Source organism: Asterias amurensis, chromosome 2, assembly GCF_032118995.1.
Source record: "Asterias amurensis chromosome 2, ASM3211899v1".
NCBI lineage: Eukaryota > Metazoa > Echinodermata > Asteroidea > Forcipulatida > Asteriidae > Asterias > Asterias amurensis.
The window spans coordinates 21,067,877-21,094,845 of NC_092649.1; the positions used below are offsets into that span (position 1 = coordinate 21,067,877).

Below are 26,969 nucleotides of genomic sequence, written 5' to 3' on the forward strand. Positions count from 1 at the left end.
TGGTGATTCATTTCATTTTGGGGGTTTAATTTCCTGTTTTTCACGTGTATTTCCTTGTTTGTTTCCATGTCTGTTCGTGTCAGTATTCAATGTTTTTATGTTTATATTATACACTACATGATCTTATTTGATCAGGTTTTACCACAGCATAATGTTGTGTTCTTGTAAACCTGAAGTGATAATATCTCGGGATGCTGTGAGCCTATAATGGTAATGAACAGTCCTTTGCTTGAGACCAAACTCATTGGAAATGATGACATGATTGAACGGATATCTGATTATCATTGCTACAGCAATGCTGTAAATGCAATTGATAGATGAATAAATCGCAATTAGTCTGATCCTCCCTCATTAGATTCTTGACTTCTATACACTGAAAATATCCGATAAATTAATGACAATCTGTTGTTCGTTTTTACTATATAGAGAGTACGACTTGGTTGTGATAATCTTTATCTCTTGTTGTAGTAGTTGCGTTAATCGTAACCCTCCATCCTCCCAATGGTCGGGAGGGTGGTGGGGTAAGGTCGGAAGGATGAAATTGAAGGGTTTATGATTATCGCAAATGCCCTTGTTCCTGCAGACAGTCCTACGAACCATGTAACATTTTTAATCAACATTTTAATAAACCAGTATACCCAATCGGATACATTTATTAAACTGGTTGAAAACAATCGTCAAAAAGTGTATGTGGTCTGTCGTCACGGCCGTTGTTTGTCTATAGTCTGAGATCTTGGTGACCATATGAAGCATTCTTCTCCCAATTTTTCCCTCAAATGACTGAGAAGCTATGACATTCACATAGACTTCTAATAATTGGTCCCCAGTTTTGTTTCCAGCAAATTGCTATTGAAAATCGTAACAAGCTTCCTCCTGATCAATCATGTAGCAATTGCAGACTTTTCCTAATCCAAGAAGCAATTTTCTGACACAGATGGTTAAGAACCACAATTGTAGCATAAAAAACTTCCTCTATGATTGTAGTGAACACACAGAAGTAAGTTCAGGTTTTACCAAAAATTTGTTTGCATGCATGTTGTGCATCAGGGTTGCTCTCTTTGACTTTCATATCAGCCTCTTTCCTTTACTTGAACATGCATGAACATCATGCAACTTCAAATCTGATGGTTTGATGTTTGAATATTGAACGTTGTAAGAAGTACAAATAAAAGGGTTTTGCTCCAGACCCTTCTAGATAATATGTTGACAATAAAAGTGGTGTTCCCATACATAGGTGATCCTTTCTATTGTGATTCAGTATGCAGTTTAAACTTCACCCTTAATCCCCACTAATCTCCATCTTTGTTTTCTGTTGCTTACCCCTTCCCATCCCCATGACTCACTCTTCGCTAATGTTTATTTTACATGTCTGGGACATTCTTTTGAAACACACCCAGTGGCACAGAGTATTACCCCCCCCCCAATGTTTTCACACCATAGTTTTCTCTAGCCCCCCCCCCCCACCCCACACAATGAAGACATAGAAGAATGCATGCCCCATAGAGAGTATGAGCACCAAATGCTTTCTTTTTACCTGATGGGTTGTCACCTTTTGCATCATGGATAACACACCATTAGTGATGACATGGAAGGTGGTTTTAAAGACCCAAGTCAATGGATCCCAGGTGAAAATTCCAGTTAAACAGTCGACTTGTTTCAACTGGAATTTTTAACTGGTATCCCACTGGAACAATGTTGGATTCAAATGTTAGCTCAACTGGTTGCAAAAGATGTTGAAACCAATAGTTGCCAACGAGTAATTATTGTTGCATCAACAGGAACCAGTGCATGACCCAGTTACCAATTCCTAGTTCAACTTGATCAGTTGAAACCAGTTAAACAGTCGACTTGTTCTTAAAAACTGTTTTCGACAGGAGTTAACTTGTGTCCAACTGGTACCTGTTGGATTCAACTGGTTGCAAAAGAAACCAGTTGAAACCAGTACTTGCCAACTGGTAACAGGGTGTCAACAGGAACTAATTCAATCTAGTTTATACAAATTCCCAGTTCAACTGGACCAGTTGGGACCAGTTGAACTGGTTTCAATTCGAACTTTCATCTGATATATAGTCAAGGGAAGTTCACTTATTATGCAGGTACTGCAAAGGGCTGTTTAAAAACCTCATGTTTTGGCCCTGGCAAAGTTATTCTGGGCAGTGTGATTCAAAATACAGTGCTTTAAGGGTTGAAACATGTGGCAAAAATGTTTTTGCTTTGGTTCCATCGTTCAGAAATAAGAATTGTGACAAACTGTTGCTAACTAAATGTACACTGGAAACAAATAACACCATTGATATTTACCTAACAGGGTTTTATTTTCAGCTCAAAAACACTTTTTCTCAGATTTCTTTTTCACAAGCTTTAATATTTAATAGCACTGTTTATTGTTAGCCAATACATTCATAACAGCTTAGAATTCAGACACATACAGACATGTATGACTTTAAACTACTTGTGTTTCGATGCATGTACTTGTTTGTTTGTTTGTTTGTTTGTTTGTTTGTTTGTTTGTTTGTTTGTTTGTTTGTTTGTTTGTTTGTTTAATTGTTTGTTTGTTTGTTTGTTTGTTTGTTTGTTTGTTTGTTTGTTTGTTTGTTTGTTTGTTTGTTTGTTTGTTTTGTTTTGTTTGTTTGTTTGTTTGTTTGTTTGTTTGTTTGTTTGTTTGTTCGTTCGTTCGTTCGATTGTTCGTTTGTTTGTTTGTTTGTTTGTTTGTTTGTTTGTTTGTTTGTTTGTTTGTTTGTTTGTTTGTTTGTTTGTTTGACATGTCAGATGTTGAATCTTCAAATATTGTGCTACTTGGACCAAACCAGTGCTTCAAAAACACAAACTTATCCATTGACAAATAATAATTTAAGATATACTCGGCTGATTTGGCAAAAAATAAAACAATTAACTAATACTGTTAAAATATCCTCAATGAGAATGAGCTTAAGCTTTAGGTTAATCTTAGGAAAGACAATTCACACACTAATAAGCTAAGAGCTGGGCATAGTGCTCACGTTACATGCAATAACTAATGACACATTTATCATCTATCACTTTTGGAATCGCCAAATACCAACAGGGCATCCTGATCCATAATTAGGATTTGAAACCTCACATGCTTGGTGAAATTGTAACTAAGAGATGTTTGCACTAACACAATGTGAATATCCCATTTGAAACACTAGTAGCCATTGGTTTCTAATGAGGGATTTGAGAAAGAATGCCTCCATCGTGTTCGAATACAGTGACCTATAACCTGACCATCAATTTATCTAATTTCTGTGATTGACAAATCACAGAAGTGAAATGAATGCAAAATTGTTGCTTCAGTCTGACCTGAACTATAAAAAACCACTTTGGCACTATACTCTACCATAACACTGATTTGTTTTGGGTTTTATTTTCATTAATTTGACAACCTAATTGTACATACTGTAACTCTATCACACACTAACTAGTTGGACACAAAATTAATACATCTACAAAATGGCAGTGTTAATCCTACAATTCAGTTTATATCAGGAAGCCATTGATCCCAAAAATACTTAAATTCAAAAAGGGGAAGACAAGCACATTCGTCCGGTTCTCCACTGTGGCATTTCATAGAAATCTTCAATCATACAAAATATTTTTTCAATATAAGTCATTTCCCTATTGCCTCAAAACATGGATCAAAATATGATAATTTTGTTGGGAAAATCTGCAACAAAATTCCATTTAAGTAATTCGTTCTGCTATTCATGATTTAATAAATAAACATTTTCAAAATGTTGATCAACGATAGACTCTATACATTAAGTTAAACAGAATACCAATGAGCACCACTATATGTTTAACATTAGATAAGTCTGAATTAAAAACAAGCCTGCCATGCCATCTTATAGACTGGCAAAGTACTGACTACTAAGCCTGGGTGACTTGTGAAATTTACTACTCGACTAATCGCGCCTCAAATAGTTGAAACTTCGACACTAGTTGAAACTTCGACATTGCGACAAGATGCATTGCAATATTATACAGAAATTTCGTGCTGAAAGGATTGGTATTGTGTCGCGGATGTCTGATTATGTTTTGTAAGTAAATTATGTTGTCATGAATAGTCGAGAGCGACACAATTGGTTCATCAAACAGGTAGTCGTGACTATTTTTGGAGTAGTCGTGGCGGCACAATTAACCGAGTGAGTTGAATAACAGTATTCACGACTCAACTAAGTAGTTGCGACTTCGACACTAGTCACACTAGTCACCAGGCTTAATGACTACAATTCTAGATGAACTTGCATGACATCATCTACAAGCACATCTTTGCCCGACACGTCTCCACATTGGGTGCGATCGATTAGCTTCCCCATGTCGACCCCTGTCTGCCCCCGGTACGTTCGAATAGCTATGACGTAACTCCAGGGGCTCACCTGGGTCAGCCCCCAGTGCCCTGCTTGGAGCTGGCCCAAGGTGCATGACGTCACCACGAGAGGGCGAGTGGTTGTTCGATTAGCTCTTTTAATAGATGTTAAATTTGCATCAGGGATAAAGAATATTAACTTTTGGTTTTTACCCATATACACCGATGTATGTAGCACTGTATACTCGGTACTTTCCCGAGTCCTGTGAACAAAATCACAGGCATTTTTACTCGGGTGGGATTCGAACCCACGACCTTTGCAATTCCAGAGCAGTGTCATACCAACTAGATTAGCTCTTGTCAGGGCTCACCTGAATGAGCACCATGGGGTCCACATGGGGAAGCTAATCGAACGCACCCTGTGATTAGCAAAACGCTTTACCTTAAGTCACATGTTAAACACTAATTGATGGTGAACAACCAGTAAACTTGCAGCCAGTTACCAAATTGATATAATGTGACAGAGACATCTCACGCACATATATTATTTTACAATCCGTACATTCCAATGACTCAATTACGGTACCACAAAGGTTGACAAACATCACAGTAAAACAACATAAGGTGGATGAACATGAATTGACAACATTAATGACACACAACAACAGATACTACTGCTTCAGTAAACGGGTGTTGTTCTTGTAGTTGATATTATCCGTGGCAACATGTTTATCATGTGAGGACGATCCTAAGGTCACAAGGACTACCACATTACTATAGATACAGATAGTTCCTAATAAGCCATTTGCGTGTTAGATTTGAATATTGTCAGGTACACTGAGATGCTCGGCCACAACTTACCACTTAAAATTTGAATTCCTCATACTATCGAGACAGTTGCTATGTCTTTTGCATAGTTATGTTAGAGACGATGAACACCCATACACATTTCTGAATGGATGTGTATGGTACCAGGGTTTGCTCTTCAGGGCCCAATTTCAGAGCTGCTAAGCACACAAATTTGCTTAGCATGATTGCCTTGATTAGTTGACATAGAGATGGCGTATAACAGGAACTAGTGACACCCTAGTCGGGTGTACTTTCTAAGCAATACATTAAGCATCACAACAACTTGGCTAGCCTGCTTCATATAAGCTATTTGAGAGCAGCACTAATGCCATGTCCTAGTTATAAACGCTACATAATGCAGTAATATGCAGCCAAGCCTTGCTACCATGGGCAGCGCGCTGTACTAATACCTCTCATCACTCACCCCTGGGAAAGGAAGCACTGAAAATCATCGCCTATTGGCTAACCAAAAGTGATCGCCTTGCGTGCACACCTGCTAAAAACCTGTTTAAAGCGCTAGGCGCTTGTCGGGCGTGTGTAAAAATGCATATCAATTAAACAGTAGCGGTAGACTATACTACCCTGAGAAGGTATCTGAATTAAATAGGATTTGAAACTTTGCGTGGTGGAAATACGATATGGAAAGGTTTGCGGTAACACCATGTAAAAGCAGAATCCAGTTTTACCATGCATCACCGAGCTCCACTTCCCGCCTTTATTTCCCATCTTCGTGTATCACCAAGCTAATCCGCCTCCACAGTACTTAAGCAGCATGCAGCATCAGAGTCCAGCTTTCTCCAGAAGACGATCAGAGCATACTGACCAAAACATCGAGTTGAAACCAACAATTTTTTTTCAGAACCGCCCCCAACTCATTTAGAGATACATGTAGTCATTACATGGTGTTACTGCAAACCTTTCCATGTTGTATCCAAACTAATATGTTGCCATTTTTCAGATGTCATTAATCGCGTTGTTTGGACTTGCATAACCAAAAGTGAATACAATTTTATCTTGATTTACAGTGAAATAAACTAAAACGACAACATTTTTATTAGTTTTTTTTTTTTTTTACTTTACCTGCCATTATTATAAGTATGCGACAACTCACACACCAGATATTGTACGGTCGGTATACATTTGGCAACGACTCTGAAAATCAATGGCAATATAAAACTCATAAGCGCGACCATCTTTTGAACAGAAACTTTCACAGGTAAGTTTTATGCCACACCTAATAGGATTGAAACAAACACTACGACCGTGTCTGTAACGGCAATTTTGGCTACAGCTACAGCTGGTTCGCATGTGTCTGCCTATTCTTCAACACTGGCAAACGAGCTGATGTAGCCGTAGCTGTAGCCAAAGTCGCCGTTTCGGAAAGGGCCTAAGTTCCAATGCCCTTGCATTGGCAGCCATCTTTGATGAAACGTGCACGCATGAAAGGTAGCCATTGGCTTACAGTCAAACGCAGCGAGTAACGCAATAACTTTTTCATCCTGTCACATCAAAGATGGTGGTCAATGGCATCATATGCAATCCTTCTTTTACCAAACATATACAAACCCATTACATACAGTTTAGACCCCACATTGGCACAAAAGTAGTTGATGGCATTAATAATTGGCAAGGAGTACTAGCTCCGTTTACACCAGGCAAACATTTGTGACGTCATGAGTGATTTGTTCACACTAATCCTGGTACATTTGAGATGACTTTAAACTGAGCTGAAGTCCCACAGACGTACTGTCTTATCGTATGATCCGGATACAATCTTTGTGTTATTGAATTGCAGACATGTGACGCCATCAGTGTGATGGCGCAGTGTGACTAACCGTTCACCTGTTTCTAGATTCCATACTTTGAGTGTTCGGTCATCAGCAGCGCTGACCACACGCCATGAATCAGCCTGTAAACACCTAGAAAACAATCAAAGAACAACACCATCAATGAATATGGGTCAGCTCAGTGTAAGGACAACTGGGTCTAAGGTCGCCTTGTTCCCATATCAACTCGGTCCTAAGTTAACTCAGTCCAAGTAAACTCCGTCCCAAGGCAGCTTGGTACTAAGTCAACTCCGTCCCAAGGCAGCTTGGTACTAAGTCAACTTGGTCCAAAGTCAACTTGGTTCCAAGTCAACTTGTTCTCAAGTCAACTCGGTCCCAAGCAAACATGGTCCCAAGGCAGCTTGGTCCCATGCAACTCGGTCCCAAGTCAACTCAGTCCCAAGTCATCTTGGTCCCAAGTCATCTCGGTCCCAAGTCATCTCGGTCCCTAGTCAACTCAGTCCCAAGTCAACTCAGTCCCAAGTCATTAAGATCCCAAGTTATCTCGGTCCCAAGTCATCTCGGTCCCAAGTCAGCTCAGTCCCAAGTTATCTCAGTCCTAAGTCATCTCGGTCCCAAATCATCTCGGTCCTAAGTTATCGTGGTCCAGGCCAATTTTGTCCAAAGTCACGCCGTTCCCATGTCAACTAGACTGAGTTGAATTTGGACCAGGTTGACTTTGAACTGAAAAGTCATTCCATAAGTCATCTCAGTCCAACATCAACTTGGTCCCAAGTTGATCCCAAGTCATCTCAGCCCCAAATCATCTGGGTCCTAAGTCATCTGGGTCCCAATTCATCTCGGTCCCAAGTCATCTCGGTCCCAAGTCAACTCAGTCCCAAGTCTTTTAAGTCCCAAGTCATCTCGGTCCCAAGTCATCTCAGTCCCAAATCATCTCAGTCCCAAGTCATCTTGGTCCAAAGGCAGCTTTGTCCCAAGTCAACTCAGTCCCAAGTCATCCCGGTTCTAAGTAATCGTGGTCCTAGCCAATTTTGTCCCAAGTCACGTCGTTCCCAAGTCAATTAGACATTTCAGACCGAGTTAAATTTGGATCAAGTTGAATTTGATCTGAGTTGAATTAAGACTGAGTAGACTTTAAACTGAGCTGAATTTGGACTAAGTTGACTTTAAACTGAGTTACAATCAGAATTAGTCGACTTCAGGCTAAGTTAACCATAACAAAATTCTATCATTTGTATTTGTTAATAACACATTGTATACCTCTACATAGGATTTGAGGCATTGCATGGTGAGGTTTGGTTTGCGGTACACCATGTGTGTATCTTCTTGCCAGGCAGAGTTTGTTCTTAGAGAACTGTCTTTCTTTATTCTACTACCGCGGAGTAGATTTTGTTTGGGAGACTTCTCAGTTCTAAAAAAACTGTCCTGCTTTTTAACTACTACCCGGACGGAAGGTATAGAAAATTGGCTGGGACTACTACTTTAGTTTATAGACACTTTCACACATACCTGACAACGCCTGTGTGTCCCTCAGAGTGGGTCCAGTCTATGGTACTTGTACATAATCCTGTCGTCAACTCCCAAAACTTGAGATTCCTGTCCAATGAGCCACTGATGATTTTACTGGCATCAAATTGAAGACATGTGACAGCATCACGATGGCCTGCTAATGAGCGGAGGCACAACCCTGTAGCAAGACTCCAAATCTAGCAAATAATCAAATCAATCAAACACATCTTTAATAAGGGAATCAATGTGTGGTGAAGAGGTTTTCAACTAGTGGTTTAATCCCAACAAGGCCTGGTTCTTAATAATTTTACCGAGAACAGAATCAAATCTCTCGTTTGCAACGACTGCAAAACACTGCAGCTCGGCTGGTGACTTTGTCCTCCAGGAGAACCCATATCACTCCGATTTTGAATGCTACTCACTGGCTCCCTGTTCAATATCACATTCAATACAAATTACTTCTGCTTGTTTTTCATTCTTTACATGGTTCTGCTCCTCAGTATAATTGTTGATTAATTACCCGTTACAATCTTTCCAGATGTCTTAGATCATCCACTTCGTCGTTACTGGTTGTTCCCCAAACCCACAACAATAGGGGGGGGGGGGGGGGGGCAGGGTTTTTTCTCATGCTGGTCCTTTACTTTGGATTAATCTGCCTCTTAATATCCGTAACATGTCCTCTATTCATAAGTTCAAAGAGGCCCTCAAAACCGGCGCACTATAAGTGTTCATATTATTTTTATTATTATTATTAAACTGTCTTAAAAGAACAGGTGCAAGGTCGCGTGTCACGCCCATGAATAAACACTTTTTACCGGTCATAAACAAAGGTTTATACACACCCACGTGACGCGCTCTCCACCAATAGGAATAGCGAAACTGTCTGAGGTGTTTATGAGTAATACATCAGGGGTATTTCACAGAATAGTGGGCACATTTTGCTTGTGCACACTCAATGATACTCAGAGGCATTTTTCGCTTACACCAGCTTGTGCAGAATTTTCTTTTGTGTGCGTGAGAGATCGCCCCAAACATTACAAGACAGGATTTTGGGTAACACTGGGACGTAAGGCCGTTGGTCCCATGTGTTGTGTAACGCATGTAAAAGAACCCAGTGCACTTTTCGAAAAGAGAAGGGGTTCACCCCGGTGTTCCTGGCTGTGGCTGCTGTATGCGCCGTAGCACCTTGTTAACCCTTATAAGGTGCTAAATAATTGGGTCTCAAAATTCATCACTGCAATTACCTATCTTTCTGAAAGTTTGTATATACTCAGCGCCTTGAGTACCTTGTTTGGTAGATACGTGCGCTATATAAGACTTCGATATTATTATTATTATTATTAAATGAACTGCCATCCATGCCATCTACATGAACATGTACTCCTGGGGTCGATTTCACAAAGAGTTAGGGCTCATTCTAACTTAGGACTAGTCCTAGGAGATATAAAAAACGCATGGCTAGTCCTAAGTTAGGACGAGTCGAGATAAGACTGGTCTCTTTGTGAAATCCACCACAGGGCCTAGAACTTGATTATTCCTGGGATGTAGGCATGGATGTCATCTAAATGTAGGAGTCTGGCTGGTAGAGAAGAATGCATTTTGTTCCCAACTTTTTACAAAGCAATTATTGTTAAGTGCCTGGCCCTGTAATTAAAGACTGTTGATCGCAAGTGCAGAATTTGACAGGGTATTTTAGGATCAAAACGCAAAACAAAAGAAGGGACTAATAACCAAATATCTAAAAGAGATTATCAAAAGAAATATATGTGTTTTATTAATCACAAATACCATACCTTTAACATTGCTGTGACTGGTACCTCAATCATTTCTTGCTTAGTAAAGGAATTTTCTGCTAAGCAGCTCTGATGTTATTGGGTTTTTTTTACAAATCAGGAATACTTTTATCAATAATGAAAGCATACATTGATCGAAACCCAAACCACAGCAAGGTGAACGAATAATGATTAGCTACACAATTACATGATCAACCTTCAACAGACAGCAAGCAATTTACACTTGAAAGGACAATTATTGACAAAAGCGATAGTTTCATTTCCCCTCCCCTAATAGTTTTATTTTCGTAAGCAAAGAATCAGGGCCCAATTTCATAAAGCCTGTAAGCACAAAAATTTGCTTAGCATAAAATTTCTGCCTTGATAAAAAAAAGGATTACCAACCAAATTTCTTTGTGATCTTCAGGATTTAGCAAACAACATTTTAATACCAGTAACAAGCAATAAGCAACAAATGAAAATTAATTGGTTGGTAACCCTGTGTTTATCAAGGAAGAAATTTCATGCTAAGCAAATTTTTGTGCTTACAGGCTTTGTGAAATTGGGCCCAATGCTTTCAAGAGCATGGAATTCCACGCTTACTTCAAGGGTATTTTACAGGTAAAGGCAATTTTGCTTGTAGGGGCACACATACTCCACACTACTGTGCATTCTTTTATTACATGTGTGTTTAACTAATCACAAGCAGGGTCCAATTTCATAGCGCCACATCATAACGGTAAGTAAATCCTCTAGTTTACTGTAGCAAAACAATTTGCTTAAGCGTAAGCATATTTCACAGGTTACCAAGAAAAACAGGCGGCCATCTTGCGTGTTCACCCTTGATTTGTATTGTTACATCATTCGTTTTCATACAGTAAGCACCAAAAGCTAAGCAGGCCTTTTTGTGTGCTTACAGTTAGCAACGCTATGAAATGGAAACTGCACAGTAAGCACGAAATCGGCCGCTAAGCAGTTCTTAGAAATTGGACCCTGGTCACCTTCAGGCTGAATAGAAACTACACCCACACAGTAATTGCTTTTCTTGAACAAACCAGGAATTCTTTTATCAATAGTCAAAGCATACACTCATCGAAACCACAACCCCCAGCAAGGTGAAAGAATCACAAATCTACACAATTAATAACATAATAATAATAAAATTGAAGTCTTACATATCGCATGTACACGTATCTACCAACACGGTCACACTCAAGGCGCTAAGTGTATACAAACTTTCAGAAAGATAGGTTATTGCAGTGATGAATTCTGAGACCCAATTATTTAGCACCTTATAAGGGTGCAATGGTGCATTTAGCAACCACAGCCAGGAACACCGGGGCAAACCCCTTCTCTTTTCGCTAAGTGAACTGGGTTCTTTTACATGCGTTACACAACAGCATCAACCTTCATCATAGTGCAAGCAATTTACACTTGAAACGACACTTAATAACAAAGGGGATACTTTCAATTCTCTTACCTTAATAGTTTTATCCGCCGACCCTGAAACGATCTTTGTTGTGTCAAACTGAAGACACAATACAGCACCTGTATGACCTCTGTAGAGGTAGTGAAAAGGGGAAAATGAACACAGTGTGTAAATCCTTCAATGTACAATTCAAATACACAAAGAATGTTTAGTTTTTGAGGTACACAAGCAAAGAATGAGCTTCCAGCTACTGAAAAGCCCTTTCACACAAGAATTGAAAACCAACGACAGATACTCAAAAGGCCTTAGTTATCACAACAAATACTACAAATAGTTTTTGAGACATTGCATGGTGAGGCATCAATGTATGTCTGCTGTAAGACCATGTTTATCTACTTTGCTGTGGAGATTTTGTTTTTTGGACTATTTTTTGTTCTTCTTTGCTTTGAACTGCCACAGAGTTCATTTTGGAATTTGGGAAACTACTTAGTTCTGAAAAGCACTGTCCTGCTTTTTAACTACTACCTGTTCGGGAGGTAGGAAATTGGCAGGGACTGCTACTTTAGCTTTAGTGGATCGAGGGGGCTTCTAGTTACACACACTTCACTGTAGCAAAGTGAGTTCTTAATTGGTCAGTTATTTGTGGCGTGTTATACCCTAGAGGTTAAGAGTACAGGATTCAAACTCAAGTGTTTCTGATCGGCAGAGTGTGGGTTCGTGTCCCAGTCATGACACCTGTGTCCTTGAGCAAGACACTTACACACGATACTTTGTCTTCCGGATGGGATGTAAAGCCAGTGGTCCCATGTGTTGTGTAATGCATGTAAAAGAGCCCAGTGCACTTATCGTAAAGAGAAGGGGTTCGCCCCGGTGTTCCTAGCCTTGATCAAGGCTGTTGACGTACTGTTCCCCGGCCCGGTTCGCTGCACACGCATGCAGTGCATACACAAATGTACATTACCATACATTGTAAAGCGAGAACAGTAGCGTAGTCGTGAGTACGGTCGTGTCTTTCTACTTTCAACCTCGCACACGTGGCTCAAACAACAGCCTTGATGGGTTTGTAAAGCTTTATCGGAATTCCGATAAAAGGGTATTCATGATGTGGGCGTGTCATTCTAAACATTGGCCAATCACAGGCGCGATTGAGAATGACGTATTACTGCAAGCAATCATGCCACGTCCATGCATGCATGGGTGTGTGTGTGTGTGTGTACGCTGTACGCAAGCTGTATGGACATGTACTGTAATACGTGCTTTTTATAGCAGTGTCGGGAGCGTGGTGTGTATATTAGCTATGATTGTAAGGGGTCTGAATGCGCTGCCGGACGGGTGAGCCGGACAAGACTCGCCCGGTCGGTAATGGTGTTGAACAACTTCGAACAACTTCCGTTGTCTTGCGTTTCATTATAACACGAGGACTAGCATCATAATTACAACGTAGCTGGTAGATTTGTCCCTGAATTGGAAGCTGCTGTACTATATAAGTGTAACGTTGTAGTGTAGTACTAGTAGTATGGCAAGAGTTTGTTTATGAAATTGAACTTTACTTGTAGTTGTTGTTCAGCCACACGCCATCTTCTACCGTCTGGTATGTTTTCGACAACACATATTTTCGATCCCCAACTTTGATTTACCGCGAGAAACGTAATAAATAATATATGTCTACATTAAGACAAAATAAACAGCTGGGTTTCTTATCTCATCTGGTCTGTGTTTGTGCTTCAAGGGGATGGCGTGTGTTGTACTGTCATATGCCCAACACCTAAGAATTCTTACCAAGTAGCCATCTTGCCGGAAACTCATGACACCTGGATACTTTTTTAACCTTTCTCAAACACATTTCACATGTTCTAATTTTCTTCCTTCTATTTCTAAACCCATGATTGATGCATTAAACGCGGTTGTTATATTTTGTTGAAAGTTTCTGTAGTTGTGTTGCAAATTATACACCACTGATTTCCAGCGACTTACTGTTTTGTTTACTAGTAGGGATTTCTCCCTCGCCCGCCGCCATTGCAACTACAACCACGGTTTGTTTACAATTACGTCGACGAGCACGTGTGTGCGAGTGCTTGCAGAACGTTGTGATTGACATCGCAGCGAGAGTTTATAGGTCAACCAACAACCAATGAGAACGGGTTGTTAGTAAATATTAGCATAATGAGCTCCGCCCTAAATTTTGGCAGATACAAAACCATCAAGGCGCTACTTAGGAAGTACCCATGTACCGTAAGTGTACCGTATACTGATGGTACATGTACATGTACAGTACGTATGTGTGTACATACGCTGTATACGTATTATATGCACTGTGTTATGTATGTGGGCCGGGTGCACTGGTGGAATTCAGTGATGGGGACTGGGATTTTGCAGATCGCGGCTGGCTGTAGCGCCTTGATCAAGGCTACGGTGTTCCTGGTCTGATCGGCAACATGCCACAGCACCTTGTAAACTATTACATGGTGCTATAAAGGAATATAGGTATCATACTTTAAAACGTAGCTCCAAACACCTTGCAGGAAATAATACTGAGCGCTGTAATACGCCCCTAGGTGTGTGATAAAGCGCTAGAACCGAGTGTTACTTTTATTATTACCTGAGTGTGTGTCGACAGAGACCAGTCCTAATGTCCCAGACTTTCAGTGTTTTATCGTACGATCCACTGACTACCTTCTCTTCATCCACTTGTAAACAGCGTACTGTATCTTCATGTCCGGTCATGGTAACACGACATGCTATACTGGACCAGCTATTCTGCATGGACAAGTCCCATACCTGTAATCAATTCAAACATAGTGGTATTATTAAGGATACTAGACATTGGCAATTACTCAAAATAATTGTTTGCAAGAAAACTTACTTGGGAACGACCAATGGAGAGCTGTTGATAGTATAAAACATTGTGAGAAACGACTCCCTCTGAAGTAATGCAAGTTTTGAGAAAGAAGTAATTTCTCACTAAAATATTTGAATTGAATAGGAGACCTCGAATTCAAGCAACTGACAGAATTTAAATTGTGCAACAAGGGTGTTTTTTCTTCCATTATTTTCTCGCAACTTCGAGAACGAATGAGTTCAAATTTTCACATGTTTGTTATTTTATGCATGTTGAGATACACCAAGTGAGAAGGCTGGTCGTTGACTAGTGCTGGGCGAATAGTGAAATTTTGTTATTCGGATACCGCTGGCCAACTATCCGAAATTAACCGGATATTCGAATAGCTTTTTCGCCGCAAGAGGGCGCTATTTAAAAAAAAAAAAATAATAAAAAAATCATTTTTTTTTTTTTTTAGCCGCTATTAGCCGCTGATATTAGTTTTAGACAGTGTCACTCGGTTCATTCATAAAAATGACCGGATCTAATTTAAAGATGGCGATTTGCTTTTTGTTTTGATCGTGATTGACTCTACGTGAAGGAAAACTTTTGTAATCTTTGAACAAATTACGTGTGAAATGTCATTGTTTTAACTCTTCACGGAGGTGAGCATAGTTAAATACTTAATTTATGCTGTTTTATGCTGTCTTTTAATAGAAGTCTCATAAGAATTCAGACAAAACATTCATATCAGTTGTCGCCCGACGTCCGCGGATATTCGGATATTAAAGAATATCCGGTTACTCGGTTGTAATTACAGAATTATCCGGTTTGTAAATAGGTATTCGCGCCCTATGCGGATATCCGGTTAAGAAAAAAAAGGCATTCGCGGTTACGGATAGGAAAACCTATTCGCCATTAACGGGATATTCGAATAATTCGCCCAGGCCTATCGTTGACCACGGGTGAGAGTCATTACTAACAACAAAAGTCTGAAACTTGGATACAAATTCAAAGGTATGTTGAAATGATGCCATTTCTACCGTTTGGTAACCCCTGGGGTTATAGATTCCAAGGAGCTTTTGGAAACAGTATCCCAAGGAAGTAGTACAATCGCAGGATTTATTTATTTATGGAAAAACATATTGTCTGATTTTCTTCACCAGGCCGACATAAAAAGTCTGAATTCAGCCAAAGTGGGTTCTTTTACGTGCGTTACACAACACACGGGACCAACGGCTTAATGTCCCATCCGCAGGACGAAGCAGTGGTTAAGTGTCTTGCTTAAGGACACAAGTGTCATGGCTGGGAATTTGAACCCTAACTCTGCTGATCAAGTGTCACGGCTGGGGATTCGAACCCACACTCTGCTGATCAAAAACACCAGAGTTTGAATTCGGTGCTCTTAACCGCTCGGCCCTGACACTTCCCCTATGAATATTAGAGTGAGTTCTTTATGCATACCTTGATAGTATGGTCCGTTGAGCCCGATACTAGTTGACTACCCTGTAGATGCAGGCATCTTACTGTACCTGAGTGACCCACTAGAGTCTGTACAGACCATGGAGAGTTAGTACGAATATTCCACACCTGTTATCAGAAATACAACAATATACACATCTTGTGAATAAAACACGACACTTTGATAGTTTTTATTATTATTGCTATTGTTGTTTATTATTATTATAATAATAAAAATAATAATAATTCAAGGGCGCCTTTGGCTGCCAGCCACATCAACCCATTATGACCATGAAGCACAGCCAAGGATCGAAAGTGTTTGATTTTTTCCGAGTGAGGAAAACCGGATGGTCTGGGAAAACCCTTGTGGCACAGCAGAGAACCAATGCACAACTTAACTTACATATGGCCCCGGCCGGGAATCGAACCGGGGTCACCTTGGTGAGAGGCGAGCGCTTTACGCACTAGCCAACCATGCCACATAGTGCCCCAGCATGATTCGGACCGGGGGCCTAAAGGAGGATGGCGAGCAAAGATACAATTACACCAACCTGACCACCATCATAACTTGGGTCCAAATAGGAATTCAAACCAATAGAATTGCCGAACGTTTTTATAGAAGGAGAAATGACTAGTCATAATACAAACCTTGATGGTTTGCCGAACGTTTTTATAGAAGGAGAAATGACTAGTCATAATACAAACCTTGATGGTTTTATCTGATGAGCCACTAACGATCCTAGTGTCATCAAACTGCACACATGATATGCCTTGAGTATGTCCTTCAAATGTCCGTACTGAACACAATCCCTTCAGCCAGTTACGTCTCAGCCGGTAACGTTCCGCAAAAGCCTGCTTCCACTTAATAATAACAAAACATTCAATTATTTAAACGGGTAAGTATTGTGTGAAGCTTTGAATGGTGTGGAGAAATAGGAAGAAACTATTTCTCACTCAAATAGTAAAAGACTTCAGGCCTTAAACCTTTTTTAGGCATTTGAAAGCATACAAATTTGGTGCAACAAAGGTGTTCTTTCTTTCATCATTCTCTTGCAACGTCGATGACCAACTAAGTCAAAATCTGCACAGGTTTGTTACTGTATGTATAATTATGTTGGGAATAACCAAATGAGAATACTGGTTTTTGACAGTTAGGCTTAGCAAAGGTGTCTACTGCTTTAAGCAGCTCTATGAAATTGGGTCAAGACCACAGCGTTTTCATACTTACATGAATATAGGATGAGATGTGATTAATCATTTGTTTCTGTTCTTCAGCCTTTGGTAATGCCCACTTAGGAAGATGACATAATGTTCGCCACAAGGTTGGTTCAATAGCTAACTCATGCCATGCATGGCTGACACAAGCACAACGGCACAGGCTCACTGCAAGAAATAAAGACAGTCATAGTGAGAACTCAAAGGGCTCCATAGTAACAACAAGCAGGCATGATATTTGGGTCTTGGAAAAAAAAGTAGAAACAAATTTATCAAGTACCTAAACTATAACTACACATGGAATAGGCTAGACATTGGACACTATTGGTAATTGTCTAAGACAAGTCTTCTCACTTGGTGTATCTCAACATATGCATTAAATAACAAACCTGTAAAAAATTGAGCTCAATCGGTCGTCGAAGTTGCAAGATAATGATGAAAGAAAAAACACCCTTGTCACACGAAGTTGTGTGCTTTCAGATGCTTGATTTCGAGACCTCAAATTCTAAATCTGAGGTCTCAAAATCAAAATTGTGGAAAACTACTTCTTTCTCAAAAACTATGTTACTTTAGAGGGAGCCGTTTCTCACAATGTTTTATACCATCAACCTCTCCCTATTACTCGTTACCAAGTAAGGTTTTATGCTAATAAGTATTTTGAGTAATTACCAATAGTGTCCACTGCCTTTAAGAATACTGGTCAGGCTATTTATTTAATTACAATTTTTCTGCATATTCCAAGGATAAAAAAGTTAAAAATCAGACTAGAATATGAAGAATATTATGCCTGCTTTGGTAGTGAAACCTTGTCCAGTAGTTAGACTGCAGAACATGAAATCACAAGGTTGTGGGTTGAATCCCCCAGACTAACCACTAACAACCAAGTTTTGAGTCGCCTGCAAGTTTTTAACACAACTCGACCACACTAATAATGCAAACAATTTTCATTAGGCAAAAACAAATCCCCTTTTTGGACAATCCTATCCCATGATATCTGCCCTTGATAATACTTTTCATATACAAAATGTCCACGTTATTTTCAGGATGAGCAAATAACAGCTATACCAGTAACTATCAATATGCAACAAATGAATATTTGGTTGGTATACCTGTTTTTATTAAGGAAGAAATTTCATGCTAAGCAATTTTTTGTTGCTTAGCAGCTCTACGCAATTGGGTCTGACAGGTAATTGATTAAAACAAAAATCCCCTACAATTTGATTTCAATTTACCTGGATCTAAGTAGGTCAAAATACGAAGTGATAGTTGAGCTGGTAACCATGACAACAAATCCTGGCAATTATGTGGGCAGCTTTGATGCAAGATGGGCGCCATGGTAACAGAGAGCATGTGCATCTGTGGAAGGTCACACTGCTCCTAAAAACATGCAAACAGAAGAAATCTTGGTACAGATTAGTTGGTTTAGTCTTTGCGCATTCATAAAACAAGCTCAAACAGTGAATTTATTTAAGACAAAGTTAAAAACACATTTATTTTTGCAATAGCCTTCAGTACTTCTTTCTGTATCAACTAAATTTCGCTTTTGTATTTACTTCACATCTCTATTAACTTTTACTTCTCTTTTGTTTTCATCTCAAAGCGCATAGGGACTTCTCTGTGATTGTGATATGCACTCTACAAAAATGGTCCATTATTATTATTATTCATTCCATTTCAAAAACTAATTTGAACACAAATTTGTTCAAACGATGTCAGTGTTCAGATGAAAAACTGTCAGATTTCAAAACCACTGTCTAAATGGTTATGAAAGTTTGTAATCGATTTTCATACACTCACATTTACTCAGAAATAACACTGAAATTAACTAATTCTTGTCACGTACATTTTGTAGCTTTCCTATGGTTTTCATTCCAATGGATTATTTTATTTGAATGTTTTAAAGACACTGGACACTATTGGTAATTGTCAAAGACCAGTCTTCTCACTTGGTGTATTTCAACATCTATGCATAAAATAAAAAACCTGTGAAAATTTGAGCTCAATTGGTTGCGAGATAATAATGAAAGAAAAAACACCCTTGTCACACGAAGTTTATGCTTTCGGATGCTTGATCTCGAGACCTCAAAATCTAAATCTGAGGTCTCAAATCAAATTCATCGAAAATTACTCCTTTCTCAAAAACTACGTCACTTCAGAGGGAGCCGTTTCTCACAATGTTTTATACTATCAACCTCTCCCCATTACTCATTACCAAGTAAGCTTTCATGTTAATAGTTATTTTGAGTAATTACCATTAGTGCCCACTGCCTTTAATTAAATCAATAATGAAATGAAAGTAACATTCAAGTATCGGGTCCTTGTGAAAGGTAAACTCTCAACTAACAAGAACCTTCAATTGAAGGTAATTAAACCTTGCCACGTGTATACAATTGCATCTACAGCTTTTCTGTGTTTTCATTTGAACAGATTGTTTCATTTGAATGTATTAGGCCCTAAATCAATGATTAAATGAAAAAATTTATTCACATATTGTGTCTTTCTGCAAGGGTAAACTACCAAGTAACTTGTACGAAACCTTCAATTGATGCTAAATAAATAAATTATGATTTATATAAACTTACCAGGAGACGTTTCATCATTGTGTTCTTCTGTTGGTCGTTGAATTCATGAAACCACAGCTGGATCATCTGTTTATAAACAACAAATGCATTTAAGACTCTTCCTGAAGATCTACCACTTATAACTAAGGGTAAAAATGTGGATCTACGTAGAAAAAACTCAAAGTATCCAGGTTTATAAATTTTGGTTTTTACCCATACACCAATGTGTGTTAGCACTGTATACTCAGTACTTCCTTGAGTCCTGTGAACAAATATCACAGGCATATTACTCGGATGGGATTCGAACCCACACCCCTTGCAATTCTAGAGCAGTGTCTTACCAACTAGACTCCCGAGTTTACCCGTTAGCTAGAGGCAGTTCAAATCCTAGATGTTTGTCCAAGTTTGTCGGGGGATACTCGAGACAAAGACACAAGGAAACTTTATTCATCCAAAAAGAAGAAACTACATTACATGATACAAAAATGTTTTATATACCGCCATTTCATCAAGACCACAGCGGTTTGTGATGAAACAGAGAAGAAGAAGAAACAAAATGCAAGTTAAACCAAACAAACATGACAAGTTTTAAAAAATACCACAAAAAAGCTTGCAACTGTGCCAAGATACGTACACAAAAACTTGTTCCTACATTCCAAAAGCAGGCGTCAAGGCTTTGAAAGGGCAAGAGTAGAAGGCATTTTCTCCTAGGTTAAGGGCACCTCTTGGTAAGGGCACCTCTTGGTAAAGGCACCTCTTTGAAGAAATTGAAATTTGTACTGGAATATTTCAAGGGGCGCCAATGCAATGACCTGGGCCCAATTTCATAAAGCTGTCAAGTAGAAAATACTGCTTGACAAAGGTCTTTGCTCAGCAAAAATTTAGACGCGCACCAGCCACAACAATGCAAACCTAATGTAATTTGGGCTGGTGACCTGTTTCTGCTAAGCAATATTAGACTGTGCTTAGAAAGTTTGTTGTGCTTACTGGCTTTATGGAATTGGGCCAAGGGGCTTGGGAGGAAATTGCCTCTATAGACCTTAAATGCACATGACGTCATTTCAGTAGGGCGCCCTCACCTAGAGGTCAAACTGAGGTTGTTCATTGGTCAATCCTGTGCGCTGCGCGTACAAATCTGCACGTTTTGATTGTTTTGTCACCATTTTACCCCTAAGATGGAGGCAGGATGACGTCAATACGGTCTATTGAAGTATCAGGCCTACAACCGTGGGAAAAAAAGTTGTATGTGAAAATACACTTTAGTTTATGAATTTGCACTCACCTCCATTCTATGCTTGAAGACCGAGCCTTCCACCCCGAAATGGCAATCCCGATTCTTGACCTTACTATCCCTTGCCCTCTTCTGCATCTCGGTCTTAGAGGTAGTTGAGGAGCAGCCCGATTTAGAAGTCTTCTTGTGGACATCACGCTTCTTACAGATGGCAAGATGATTTGGAGACGATGGCTGAGAGTTACTGATATGTGAATGGAGACTAGGAGAGCTTAGCGACACACAAGTCGGCAAGCTTCTAGATTTGAGCTCGTGTTCGACTTTGTGGCTGCATAAGCACGTGTCGTGTTGGTGCTTGACTGGCGACTGAATTCGCTTTCTTTCAGAGGATTTGGTGTGGGATGGTGATAATGCATATCCATTGAGCTCGCAATGAGAGTGATGTTTCCTACATTTGGAACTCGGCCTAGGGCTAGTGTTCAATTGCGACGCCAGCTGGACGGCCATCGGGAGTTTAGCCTTTGTCAACCGTAAGCTCAACTGCAACGGGCATGTTCGTTTCCGTGGCCAACTGGCAAAGTTTATGTCCGAGTTGCTATGACGACAGGAGCAACATGCTGGACAATGACATGGTACTGATTTGGAATCCCATTTGTCGATGATTGCACGATGTCCTTTGGTCTCCTTTGGTGAAGTCGGTTTCCTCCCTGACATCTGTTCATCATCCTCATGGGTTTCTTGATTGGATTTCCTTGTACACTTCTTTCCCTTTCTTAAGTTACCCTGTGACTTGCTACTATGAGCGGAGGCACCGTCACTCTTCCCAAACATGGCCTTGACCAGACTCGGTCGTACACAGTTCTGATAAACAACCTGGCTACTCTCTGGGTCCTTATCATAAGTAGCGATATCGCCCTCGCTTGATGAGCTGTACTCCGAAAGAGGTTGACTTATATTCGGTGAATGACTAGAGCTGGATGATGGCACATCATCAATGTCCATAACATCTAAGGGTAATCTAGCAGCCCCACCTTCCTCCCCGGTTAATGCCGCTTCGACCTCAGGCTCCCGACGTGGTCGTCTTGTAAACCAAGCCACTTTTTCCCACACCCTTGATTTGGATTTGACTCGTTTGGTTGGAGGGCGTACACTGGCACCTTCAGAGTCACTGGAACCTCCATAGCTTGGATGCTCCCCATGATCCATCTAAGTCAATCAGCTATCTATGTAATGTGTAGTCCTATAAAGTAAGTACAATAATGTAAGGGTTTGTTCATTATAATTTCTAGGCAAGCAAACAGATAAAATTTAAATAAGAATTTGTTTTTTAACTGTTTATATAGGGCCTAACATTTGATTTCAGAGACAGATAATCACCACATGAGCCTGCAGTGAAAGTGATTCTCATTCTGCCAAGTACCTCAAACTTACAAACCTTGGTTTGTTTGTTTATTTTTTTAATTTTTTTTTGTTTGTTTAGATGATCTTCCCGCTGAGGGAACTTGGCAAACTCCCACAGGGGGATATATAAACGCCAAGCTGGCAACAGCAAATCTGTCTCATGCAAACATTGGTTTACTGTCTTTGATTATGAACTGCACAAATCAAGAAGTTGTGATTCAGTAACTATATGATATTGACAATATAATCTGGCAATGTGAAATCGGCTAATTAAGTTGGCAGGAACGGTCCTACTACTTGCCGTCATCTCGCCGTCAATTCAACCACTGCGCAGATGGCAGGTTTGGATTAGTCTTGACCAAAGACGTCAGCGATCAATTTACACGACGCACAGTACACTATGCAGTACCGATCACTGACATCTTGAGCCAAGATTATTCCATTTATGCCCTCTGTTGTCCATGTTGTGCAGGCATCGTGAAACCAAGATGGCGGCCGACAGTTTGCTGCTTAGAGAGTTTCTTCACAAGAAAAAAACCCTAAGTTTTATTCCGATATACTAACCTAAAACTTACGAAAATCTTTTAGGGAATACTTTACAGTTCTATGCCTCGTGGATTTTAAATGTATTGGAGGAGTTGATGGCGAGTTGACGGCGAGTTGACAGCACGAAGCGAGTTGACGGCCGGCAAGTAGTAGGACCCTGTCGGAAGGGTTCCAAATTGAACACAAAACCTTGTGATTGCAAGTTCTGCAATCTCATGGATATTTTTCACACATTCCGTCACATAAACCTTTGTATCCTTAATGAGACCATGGAGGTAGAAATTCTACCTCTATGATGAGACTGACATTCTGGTCAAATTATGTTTTCTAATAGTAATACCTTTATTAAAAAAATATCCCAGAACCAGAGATGACAAAAACAATAATAGATCACTCTCCTTATTTGTTGATTGAAGAACAACATTTTTATGATTTAGCCAGGGTCACTCTGAAATATCCGAAGTGTAAACCAGACATGCCAGAACCAATCCCATTTACAATAGAAATTATTATATGCCTACACCCATGGAACTACCTCCATGCTGCACCAAACACAAAAAACAGTGTGCCTTGCTTGACAAACAAAAACAGTAAACTGTTTTAGTAAATTCAATTTGATTGTAAATTAAAGCCATTATACACTTTCGGTAAACAGTATTGTCCAAGTCCCACACTTCGTGTATCACAACTTATATATAAAATAACAATCCTGTGGAAATTTAGGCTCAATCGGACATCGGAGTCGGGAGAAAATAACGGGAAAACCCACTCCTGTTTTCGCGCGTTTCGCCGTGTCATGACATGTGTTTATAACAAATCCGTAATTCTCGCTAACGAGAATTTATATTGTTTTACCGTTTTCTCAAAAGTAAAGCATTTCATTTTCATGGACTAATATTTCAAGAGAAGTCTTTCACCATTACCTGCTGTAAACCCTGTAAATTATTTGTAAATCTGTGAACTTTTTTTTTTTTCTGTACCGAAAAGATCCAATGGCTTTAATGTTGATAATGAACGAGGGCCTGCTGAACAGTCAGTTTATAAGTTAATGATGAAACTGTAATGTATACAGTATTACTTAGTTACATTAACATGGACATCCTTCCTCCATATGAGTGATACCATTTGCATTATTATCAATTTCATTAAATAGTCGATTCAGCCGGGGCCGGCCCAGACAGTCCTTTTTCATTGTATTTACCTCTCTAGTCTATTCTAAATCAAGATTCATGCTTCGGCGGGCAGATTGTTTGTGGTTTGTCACGTCAGAAAATGGACATGGGAGACGCGACAATGTTGTCACTGACATATGACTCAAGATGAGAGAAAACGAACGGAAATGTGACACTGGTTGTCAGTTTATTACCTTATATTGGATGGATAATTACTCACCTAAATGATGTTGCAAAGCAGCGTTAATGAGCACAGTTTTCATTCATTCAGAAAGTCAGAAAGTGAAGTCATTTTCCGTGGCCATTTTACTACGGTCTATGGAGCGGTAGCCACTTTTGATGATAGTCTACTTATAATAAACAGCGCCTCCTATCGGCAGAAGCTGGCCAACTTGTGTTGATTTTTTTGTGGTTTTGTTTTGGACTAGTTTTGTTCCGGGGCCGTCACGCCCCCTTTTTTTGTTTATTGAGAGGGAGGTGGCGCCATAGACAGAATCTGTGACAACTTTGTCCATAACCAGCACCCCCACTACATGCATTCCCTCCGAGAGCAAACTTTATAGGCTGCCCCCACCCCTAGACCTACCCACCCACACAGCGGCATATCCAGCTTCTTTTTTTTTTTTTTTTTTTTTTTTTGGGGGGGGGGGGGGCACAATTTGGAGGGGCGGGGACACAGAAGGGGAGCACAATGGGGAGGGCAGGGGACACAAGGGGATTGATGAATCAGGGGGACAGGGGAATGGGTTTGTCAGTGGAAGGTGGTATGCTTTTATTTTGTAAGGGAAATAAATGTTCAGGAGGCCACAATTCTTTTATAGCATTTTGTGTCCGCGATACGATACAAAATCGCATTTCTTATTATTTCTCTCTTCTTTATCTATATCGCAATTTTTATTTTGTGGGGGTGGGGGAGGCAGCTGGGGGTATTAGCAAGTTGTGCCTCACCCCCCCCCCCCCCCCCTATTGTGCTATCTAACTAAACCGTTCAGGTTGAGGTCAACTTTCTTCCATGCCACGGGCTCCACAACAAACGCTTGAAGGGTTTTGATAGGAAAAAGTTATCTAAAGGTTATTATCTCTGAAGTGGCTGCCCCCCCCCCTTCTCTAACCCTCTCACCCACTTCCATTTGTTTGCATCCCCGTGGAGACATTGTTCTTTAATTTGGCCCCATAGCAAAGAACCTCCCTATTTCCTTTGTACACAAAACTCCTTGCGGAGCACCCGTCTTTAGAATTCCCCTATCCTTGTGATATTTCGGCCCATTTCTCCTTTTCTCTATGCTTCATATGAAATCCCACCCCATGGACACAAATTTGTTCCTTCTGGTTGAGAATTCAACAAGGTTGGTTATAAATCTTACAACTTGTCCTGAAGTACCCATTTATAAGGACCTCCATGTTGTTCCGTTTGATTCGTTGTTGCTAAAGTAGGCTCCTTGAATCTGTTGACAAACCAACCCCATGGACATATATTAACATAGGACTTGTGGTACAAGGTTACCTATGGTATTAAAGGCATTAGACACTATTGGTAATTACTCAAATTAATTGTTAGTGTAGAACCTTACTTGGTAACGAACAATGGAGAGCTGTTGATAGCATAAAACATTGTGAGAAACGGCTCCCTCTTCAAGCTTTTTAGAAAAAGGTTATTTCTCACTCGAATAACATCTGAAAGCACACAAGTTTGTGCAATAAAGGGGTCTTTATTCTTTCATTATTCTCTCGCAACTTCGATGACCAATTGACCAGATTTGTTATGTTGAGATACCCCAAGTGAGAAAAGTGGGTCTTTGACAATTACCAAAGATGTCCATTGCCTTTAAGGTACAAGGTGACAGGTCTGTTATGTCAAGTTATTTTATGTCTCCTTGTATTTTTGGAGGCTTCAAACAACATTATGTTTATCATCCCCTACACATTAAAATCAGTTTTCACTAAATCAATCTACCAACACATTGAAGTACAAAAAACACACATTAAAGCCTTGTATGTTGGGTTTTGTTCCACCAATAAAGTGTTTTACTTTATTTAGATATTCTAAATTGAAACAAATGTCATTCTTCTGAACTGAGCAGTACGAGCTACTTTATACCACGATTATCTTACCATTTATAATTCTGAGTATACTGGAAATCTAAAAAGTACTTGTAAATAAGGTTAATGTTTAAAAGGCAATATTGAGACAAGTTACTGTAAATATTTTTAATTAAAAACACCACATTTTCAACCATTACAAACAACAACTGTTGACAGGAAAAATATTGATGTCACATTTCAAAGTAAAAGCAAGAATAACCACCCAAAAAAATCACTTTAAAAGACCTCATATTCTGACCTATGTTTTATATGAAAAATGTGGTAGGGTCAAATAATGAGGTTATTAACAAGATGGTGTGGTGCTGGACATGCTTGTTAAACCTCATTCTTAATTTCAATATGTTTTAAAGATTCATTATTGGCAAGAAATGTGAGTTTCCCCTCTTAATGTATACCATTGGTTTTTATTCCATGTACAAATGTAGATATACAATAAAAAATAACACATGAACATTTCATTTCAAAAGGTGGTCATGATTTTTAGATCGATGAAAATCCGGAGTGTCTATGTCCTTGGAGGAAGAATAATCCGCAACTGGAACAATCTGAGAAACGTATCTGAGAGTAACTTTTCTCAAATTAAAATCTTTTTCCATAACCACATTGCTTCAAAGTGAAATGATTCACCAATATACTGGTCTTTGACAATTACCAAAGGTATACATTGTCTTTAATGTGGTAAATATGACATTTTGGTCCGAAGTACAATACACCATATCACGGAAAGTGATAAATACCTTGTTCAACTGAAAAGACAATTATGACCTACATGTATTATAAAAACGTT

At 39.6% G+C, this 26,969-nt stretch overlaps 1 protein-coding gene across 2 annotated transcripts; it reads right to left on the reverse strand.

The window, feature by feature from the left end:
- Positions 1-2,290: 2,290 nt before the first annotated feature.
- On the reverse strand, positions 2,291-24,414 carry LOC139954407 (uncharacterized). Of its 2 annotated transcripts, none has more exons than XM_071954200.1 (11): positions 24,300-24,414; positions 21,012-22,200; positions 19,751-19,816; positions 18,401-18,545; positions 17,182-17,336; positions 16,659-16,814; positions 15,957-16,082; positions 14,274-14,452; positions 11,726-11,804; positions 8,474-8,670; positions 2,291-7,096 (listed from the first exon to the last, which is right to left on the reverse strand). In XM_071954200.1, the coding sequence occupies exons 2-11, from the start codon at positions 22,164-22,166 to the stop codon at positions 6,895-6,897; spliced, it is 2,460 nt and encodes an 819-aa protein (XP_071810301.1). In that variant the 5' UTR covers positions 22,167-22,200; positions 24,300-24,414; the 3' UTR covers positions 2,291-6,894. The 2 variants fall into 2 exon arrangements, with proteins under 2 accessions (XP_071810301.1, XP_071810302.1); XM_071954201.1 differs by having other exon boundaries at positions 24,274-24,388.
- Positions 24,415-26,969: the final 2,555 nt, after the last annotated feature.

Coding starts and splice junctions, on each gene's coding strand:
- LOC139954407 (XM_071954200.1), bottom strand. CDS start 22,166: ATGGATCATGGGGAGCATCCAAGCTATGGAGGTTCCAGTGACTCTGAA. Junction 19,817..21,011: donor TCTTCAAGCATAGAATGGAG/GTGAGTGCAAAT, acceptor GTTTATAAACAG/ATGATCCAGCTGTGGTTTCA. Junction 8,671..11,725: donor CGGCGGATAAAACTATTAAG/GTAAGAGAATTG, acceptor ATTATTTGCTAG/ATTTGGAGTCTTGCTACAGG.